This window comes from Saccostrea cucullata, unplaced genomic scaffold, assembly GCF_032062105.1.
Source record: "Saccostrea cucullata isolate Sc308-1 unplaced genomic scaffold, CSIRO_AGI_Scuc_v1 ctg1132, whole genome shotgun sequence".
In the NCBI taxonomy this organism is placed as follows: Eukaryota; Metazoa; Mollusca; class Bivalvia; order Ostreida; family Ostreidae; genus Saccostrea; species Saccostrea cuccullata.
The window spans coordinates 21,183-30,066 of NW_026924863.1; the positions used below are offsets into that span (position 1 = coordinate 21,183).

Consider the following 8,884-nt stretch of genomic DNA (forward strand, 5'->3'; position numbering starts at 1 on the left):
CTATACGAAGAAATATCGGGCTCGGAGACATCGAAGTCCCCTACCTTGGGTCTGAAATGTTGAGGGTGGGGTACAAGAGGTCAGATACCACCTCTATGAAAAAAATGGGGATGATACCATCTCTAATTTCTGAGATGTGGCCTTCCAGTTTTTAGCCCTACTTTATAATACCATACGAAGAAATATCGGTCTCGGAGACATCGAAGTCTCCTACCCTGGGGTCTGAAATTTCGAGGGTGGGGTACTAGGGGTCAGATACCACTTCTATGAAAAAATAGTGATGGTACAATCTACAGTTTCCGAGATATGCCCCCTCCAGATTTTAGCCCTACTACATACATGTAATACTAAATGAATAAACATCGGGATCGGAGACATCGAAGTCCCCTACCCTGGGGTCTGAAATTTTGAGGGTGGGGTACTAGGGGTCAGATACCAATTCTTTGAAAAAATGGTGATGGTATCATCTCTAGTTTCTGAGATATGGCCCTCCAGTTTTTAGACCTACTATATAACACTATACGAATAAACAACGGGCTAGGATACATCGAAGTCCCCTACCCTGGGGTCTGAAATTTCGAGGGTGGGGTACTAGGAGTCAGATACCAATTCTTTGAAAACATGGTGATGGTATCATCTCTTGTTTCTGAGATATGGCCCTCCAGTTTTTAGCCTACTATATAATACTATACGAAGAAATATCGGGCTCGGAGACATTTATAAGAACCTAAAAATAATAAATAATAAAAGACAAAGAAATAAAAAAAATATATAAACGCTCTTTTGATTGTATTGTTTACAGCTCAAAAATTCAAATAAATATCAAAATTTCCAAGTACTGAGTATTTGAACAAAATCCGATTTTATGAAATCAACCCATCCTCGCAACACATATTACCGTTGATAACACAGTGCTACATAAAGATGTAATTGAGCTCCTTCGACTGATTGATTGATTGTAACTGTTTAACGTCCCTCTCCAGAATATTTCACTGATATGGAGACGTCACCATCGCCGGTGATGGGCTGCAAATTTAGGCCTATGCTCGGCACTTACGGTCTTTGAGCAGGGAGGGATCTTTATCGTGCCATACCTGCTGTGACACGGGGCCTCGGTTTATACGGTGTCATCCGAAGGACCGCCCCATTTAGTCGTCTTTTATGACAAGCAAGGGGGTACTGAGGACCTATTCTAACCCGGACCCCCACGGTGCTCGAGCTCCTTCGAGTTTGTAACGATACTCATCTCTCCGGATTAAAAAAAAAAAGCCGGGAAAACCCCTATCTTTCATACAAGGGTACAAGAAAAGGCAATAATGAATTAAAAAAAAAAACTTAACATCAGATAAAATGGTTGAGCTAATCTTATTCTTCAAAAAAGGATATTGAATTTTAACAAATAATTGATGGACAAATATGAAAGTCTGAAGGCGCGGTGTTTAAAGCCGCTTAACCCGAAACAGGCACATATTATCTTACACAATAAAAGTACGTCATTACATAGATGATATATAAAAATAAATTATAAGATTGATTTAATAGGTTATTACAACAATCCTTACATGGAAAACGCAGATCAAAAACCTTATTGACAAACAGTAGTTCCTGACGGAAGTTAAGATCTGTTGTGAAGTCAATTTTGAAAAAAAATAAGTTTATCGGATATATCTAATAATGAAGATAATTCAAACCCGAGTATTTTTTTTAGTAGAAGCCTTAGTCATAATACATCTTTTCAAAATTAAGAAATTAATTGAATATAATCCATAGTAATTTTCATATTAATATGCATATTTAAAGAATAAAGGAAAATCAGATATTTTAAATGATTTTTTTAAAGGAGCTAAAATATTGTCCGTGTACAGGTAATATATGTACTTTGTTGTGAAACAATGCTTGGGTTTGTTCTTCATGAGATAAACATGTAAGCGATAAATTTAATTTTTCGAAGGTGATTTCACGCGATATCAACAATGATCAACATAGGATTATTTTTTGTGTGACATAACAAAAAATTAATTTTTTAAATTTTGATATCTTTTAAAGGAAAAAGACTTTGGGGATATAATTTGACAAAAGTTTAAACAATTTATGGACAATTATTTTTCGAGAAGAAAAACGAATGTATATTTTTAGCGATTAGAATCAGACCAAGCGGCTTTAAGAAACGATACATTTGAAGGAAGTTAAAGTCTTAATGATTTTTAAAATATAGTTTGTAGCTTGTAAAGTGGTTTAAACGATTAAAAAAATTAATCAAGAAATGTAAACAAACATTTGTAACGAAATATTGTCATATTTGTGTTTAGAACAGTGAAGAGCTACCTTAAAATATTGTTCAATTAACTTGATACGAAATACAATGCAGAGAACATTTTGTTTTCATGCCCTGGTGTGTGATACAATTGAGAACATGTGTCTTTAAACAAGAATTTGTTAGTATGTCTGTCAACAAGATAGCCTGCATGAGAGAATCATTGAACGCAATTCTACCACTTCTAGACATTTCTATATTATTCTATCTATCTGCTTTGCTGAGTATTCCAAAAAAGTTTGTCATAGCTTTCAGTTGTTTCTTGTTTCTTCATTTAGTACACGTTACTTGGGGTTTCTAAATGTCTTGTGTATTCAGGCGTAGCTGACAAGAACACATGTACTAAGTTATGTCAATTGTTACAAGGATACCTGCTGCAAGAACTCTAGGTACTCTGACAAACTCTGTCAAACAATAATTTGTCCTTTATCTTGCTTTTAGGTTAATAATGGAATCATAGTACAGGTTTACCATTTTTGTAATTCAATGACATCAGTTTGCCCTCGTTTGCTGCTCTGTGCTCGGAGTTTGATATTTCTTGGTCTAAGTTTGCTTATAACCAGTTCTTTGCTATCTATTAAGAAACCCAAAACAAATCCTTGGATTACTTACATGCAATTCTTTAAGTTACTGAATTTAGCTTATACCGCGTTTATTTCGAAGTCTATGTGGTTCACTTATACCTGGAAGTTTGGTCATCACTTTAAATAAAGGAATGGGTTATTTCAGAGTTAGGTTTACTAAAGTCTTAAGACCATCATCTGAAATAACTTTTTGTTCTCAATTTCACACAGCCAATTGTTCACTTGTGGCAAATAAGCTTGTGTTGACTGGGACTGCAATTCACTGCTACTGCAGTAGGCATTAAATGCACATTGCTGACAAATAATTGAATTTTAATCTAGTATCATAATACCCGGTATGCGCAGTATCATATATGGACATAACGTGCCCGCAGTTTTATTCTTGACATGATATATACGATATGATTAAAGATTCGCAAAAATATGATGATACAGATTTCAGAATAATGGTACATCTAATCTTGTAAACTCATGATAAAAGTGAACACTAAAGCAGTAAAAACCGCATAACAGGATAAACGCAAAAACGATAAATGCAGATACACGATTGGTATATTAGTATAAAATTACAAAAAAAATTGTACAAAACGGTACAGTTATGATAACCATGAGAATAAATTTAAATATTTTCGATTTTTTTTTCTTTCCTTGGACTTTAAGTTTTACCCCCATATTCTATTGCTTAAATTGATGTGTTAATTTTCACAGCATTAAAATTCAGAACACACGCCCCTGTGCTTACCGAACCCATCAACAAATACAATTTTTTTCTCCAAATAAAGTATTTTGTTTGGTTTAAGATAATGCACCTCTTTCAAAATAAAGAACTTGATATGAGATACATTTAACTATATATAGGTAAAACATAAAAATCTTTCTCTCTGCACTTTTGTGAACTTATGGGAAATATGGATTTCCCAGCAGATTCAGGTTAATTTATCTCAAGCAGCTATATAATATGTGTTAATGTAATCTTAACTTACGAAGTTTCGAGGTAAAGATATTTTAAGTATTCTCCTAATAAGTAAGAAATATTAAGTTGATATGCACATGTACGGGAAATCCTTGTAGTTTCAAGAGGGGAGAGGTTAAAATCCAATCTACTTTTAAATTAGCTATCTGTGGACTTAATCACAAGATAATTTTTTATAACGCGAGACAAATCATACTTAACACAATGGCCTCTTAATCGATCTCACTCCCTCTCTCATGCATTTGTAATAACAAAAACCTATACAAAGTATATAAAACACTTTTTGACTGGGTTGTTTACAGCGTAAAAGTTAACAAAAATATCTTCTTAGAATTGAAGTAATTGACAAAACCCGAATTTTTCTATCTTAAAATCAACCCATCCTCGCAACACAGATTCCCGTCGATAACACAGTGCTACATACAAGTCGTGATCAAGCTCCATTTCGATTTTAATGATAACTTATCTCTCCGGATTTTTAAAGAAAAAATACAAGGAAACCCCTTTACTTCATACTAGGGTACAAGGAAAAGCAATTATGACTAAAAAAAACTGAACATCAGGAAAAAATGGTTAAGATGATGAAATAAAAAAATGCTTATAAAATCTCTAATGGACATTTAAAATTTAAAATTCAGAAAGCGGGGTGTTTTAGAGCTGATAAAAAAGTAAAGTTAAATTTTAAAGGAAGTAAAATTCTTAATGATTTTCCATGTTTTGTGGCACTTAATGTGTTTTGAATTCTTGATTTTAAGTTAATATACATTTGTAAAGAAATATTGCTATGTTTATGCTTAAGGACAGTGAAGAGCTCTATGTTTATCAAATAACAGTACAGACGTACTCTGAGGTTTAATAAATAGAGGATATTCAATGTTTTGTAGTTGAATATGGAATTTATTTCACGAGTGGGACAGGATTTTTGATATTTTCACGAGTGCGAAGCACGAGTGAAAATATCAAAAATCCTGTCTCACGAGTGAAATAAATTCCATATGCAACTACAAAACATTGAATTTTCTGTTTATTACATTTTTAAAATAAAATTCTTTGATTTTTCCTTTGACTCTGTCTTTCTGTAAATACAGTCATAGGCTCGTGACGTCATAGTTGAGCGGTTGAGACGTCATAGCTATATGAGGTGAAAACACTGTAAACATGGATTTAGCAACATATTTTTGGTTATTTTAACCATTTTATTCGCTGTCAGAGTGGTTTATTTATTTTCATCTATCTTATACTAGGTCAAGGAAGATTTTTTTTACAGCAATCTTCGTTATGGAAAGGGAAATCGAGAGTTTTCCCGCACTTCTGATATTCATCACACTGTGACAGGATATCATTTTGATATCATTTCACAGTGTGACAGGATATCATTTTTATTCAATAAATAAATTACAGTATTTCACGGGTAAAAATGTAATAAATGCAGAATATTTTGTAACTATGCCCTAGTTTGTGATACAATGCAGTTCATGTTTCTTTTAACAAGCATTTGATTGTTAACTTTAAATTGTATGTGTGTTAACCTACATAAAAGGCACTCATAAAACGTACTTTTCGTTTATCTCTTCTAGACATTTTATTATTCTGCCCTTCTTCTATTTAGTACACGTTACTTGGAATTTCTGAATGTCTTTCAATATGTATTCAGATGAGGCTGTAAAAAGGCATTTTTAAATTTTAATTTGCTTCTATAAGAGGAAATCTATTTTTTGAAGAACATTTAAACATAATGCTTCCGAATGTATACATATACTATAGACGAATTGATTTATGCTGATATTTAGATGACACAGTTTTACATATTTTTGCACCCACTAAAACCATTTACAAATATAATAAACAATTTCTCAATTTTTAATTCAAAGCTAAAAATAGGAAGGTACATAACATATATAACTAAAAAAAAAAAATAAACCAAACAAACAAACAAACAAACAAATCGACTACATATAAAGGCAGTTGCAGTTAAAAATAAAACAAATACAAAAAACAAAAAAACCATGCAAGCATTCTCAAGTGAAATATTTTTAAACCTTGAAAATAATTTAAACAATTGGATTAGATATACAGTAAAATCTACAGCTTCTTGTAAATTATACAAGTAGAAATATTTTTTTATTATGGTCGAGCTAAATAAAGATAATGCAATAAAATAAAATTTTGGAAAAGAATAAATAGAACAAAGCAATGACAAAAATAAAATAAAACAGCTGTCTACACCTGTGTTATCTGTTTCAACCAAACGAATTTCGAGTTTAAAAAAAATCCCACTTCACAGTATCCTTGCTTTTCACTTTTGCAATCTGACACTTTTTCGGACACTATGTTCAAATGATTTCGCATTATACAGAATGCATATTTTTCTGTCCTAGCACTAATTCAAAGTCTTTCTTAGAGAAACTTCTCATTTACTTTGCATTGTCTACCTTTCTCTAACAACTGCAACCTAAAAAATATTATGCTTCAAACGTGAATGTGAATGGTTCCCAGGTAGGTTTCTCATCATTATCCGATTTTCTGAGCAGATGAACGTGGTCAATATTGGTTTCGTCAGACAACATAGTTCGCCAAGTCCCCTTTAAGTAATCGTTAGAATGGATGCAGTTCCCGGGGACGAACAGGGTGTGCCTCTTTGGAATCTTAAAAGCCGTGACTCGCAGTTCGTCTTCAGTTAGTTTCCCCAGAATAAAATAGCCAGAATCATCGTCAAGAGGACAATCCACATGCAAGAATCCATGTCTCTCCAAACCTGCTCCTCCATTTTTCTTTTCTACATAATCAGAGAGATACCCGTCTTTGTAAGTGAAATCTTGTATTGCATGACGGTATGGAAGCGACACTTTCTCTTTTCTACCATCGGCAAATGTACATCCGTAGTACCCCAAAAGTTCTGTGGTGGCGATTTCAACTTCTATGTTACCGGTGAAGTCTGATGGAAATAAGAGGCTCCCCGATGTATTTGGAATACCACTTGACTCCCAGGCTACTCTCTGTATGATGGTCATTTTTGGTAAAAGTTGTGGCAAGTCGTCGAAGTTAGCAAGGTCATTAAGGTTGTATTCTCCTGGTACAATATCTTCGACGATTCCACTCGCACCGGTCATTACCAAACCCCCATCATCTCCCTTACGTCTGAAAGATGCAAATTTTTCCCAACGTTTTCTGATTTTTTCTTGCAGAGCGTTAGAATCGCTTGAATTAAAGTGGGATTTTAACTGGGCTTCAAAATTGTCAGATGTATCTTGAAAAATGCCAAGCTCGTCGAGAAAGGACATGCACTGAAAATCTTGAAATGACAGTTCGTCTTTGCCATCGTCTGAACATAATTTATCAAACACTGACAAAACCTTGTCGAGGCCTACGGAATTATGCCTGTTTCTCACAAATTCGGAAAATTCTCTGAAATTTACAGTTCCATTTTTGTTATCATCAGCTTCAGTGAACGCTTTTGCCAGAGCTGAACTCTCCTCGCTCAAAATCTTTTCTATGAAGTAGTCATAGAATTCTTGAAAGACAATTTTTCCATTATCATCTACATCTATGGCTTTGAATATCTGACGTACCTCTGCCTCTGTCATTTCCAAACCAAATTGTTTCAGTGCCACTGAAAATTCCTTTTCGTCCAAGTACCCATTGCCGTCATGATCCAGTTCTAAAAACACAGCTTTTATTTTATCCTTAGTGTTGTTCTCGTTGTCTTTTGATTGCAGTCGATATAAAGATTTCTTAACATTTGGATTCATTTTCCCCTTTTGTTTTTCTTTTTTTCTTTCAATTTTTCGTGTCTTGGACCGAACGAATGACTTCTCGCGCGTTTTGGCACGTTGATTCAGTGAATCTTCCGAATCCTTTGAGCTCGTTTTCTTCAGAATTAACTGAACTGGGCTTATGTCTTCGGTGCAATATTTCAGGGATTCTTTCATTGCGGCCAACCATTGTTCCACTTCATTGTCATCAGTAGCAGCAAAATAACACTCAAAAATGGGAGCCTGTGATACATGAATAACATGTTTCATGCCTTTAATCTGGGTTTCGCATTTTTCAAACACCGTTTGGTCTGAAATGTAGAACCTTTCTTTAATTTTATCAACGGAATGGACCGTTATCTTCTTTCCAGAGAACTGTATTTTACCAGGTGTCAAAGTAACCCATTTTCTCGTCCAGGATGACCAGTTGAATCGTCGCGTATTCCTCACATACATCCATCCACCTTTTATGACCTCTCTTACCAACCATTCATAAATATCCTTTGTCGCCTTAGAAACAGTCTCCGGATCACCTATATTTTCTAGGCATGAAAGAAAATTGTGAAATGTTAAATCTCTTTTTTCAAACAAAATCTCTCTATCCTTGTTGGCACCAGTCGCAAATTTTTCAAAGACCCAGCATGAATCTTGCTGCGATATGACAGGTGGATAGGAATCTTCATCTGCAAACCTATTGAAGATCTGCCACAATTTGAATATGTCAGATTCGCTAAATGGTCGTCTAGGGAAGTCACCTTTACTAAGCTTCCAGCATGCCAGTTCTATTCTGTCTTGTATCTCTAGCTCAGTGCTCTTCTCGTCTCGCTTTGAGACAATGAATTTTTTCAGCTCTGGAAAAGTGACAGTGTCACGTAGTTCCCGGGAGAATTCCTTTTTTGTGAAACGAAGTATTTTAGTTAAGCCAATGGCAGAAAAAGCACGCGATAGTGTCTCCCGTTGGAGAGAAATCCCACCGAATTTGGAGTGTGCAATCTGTAAAATGCACGTCAGTTGTTCACCGGGCATTTTAAATGGAATCTGTGGAAATCAATAAATTAAACAAAATAAATAATGAGCTGTATATCAAATGCAACGAAATAAATAAAAATATTAAATAAAATAAAAAAAATTACATCAGTAACATAAATGAAAAAAATGAATTATTTACATAAATGAAAAAAATAATGAATAAGTAAAATAAAAGATTTTTAAATAAAAATAAATAACAATTTCTCCTTAATTTAAATTTTACTTACAAACG

General features: G+C 34.0%; 1 protein-coding gene across 1 annotated transcript; it reads right to left on the minus strand.

Annotated features, from left to right (window-relative positions):
- Positions 1–5,910: 5,910 nt before the first annotated feature.
- Positions 5,911–8,657, minus strand: LOC134267471 (uncharacterized). The gene has a single exon (XM_062749673.1). It carries the CDS (start codon positions 8,647–8,649, stop codon positions 6,334–6,336), a length of 2,316 nt encoding a protein of 771 aa, XP_062605657.1. The 5' UTR covers positions 8,650–8,657; the 3' UTR covers positions 5,911–6,333.
- Positions 8,658–8,884: the final 227 nt, after the last annotated feature.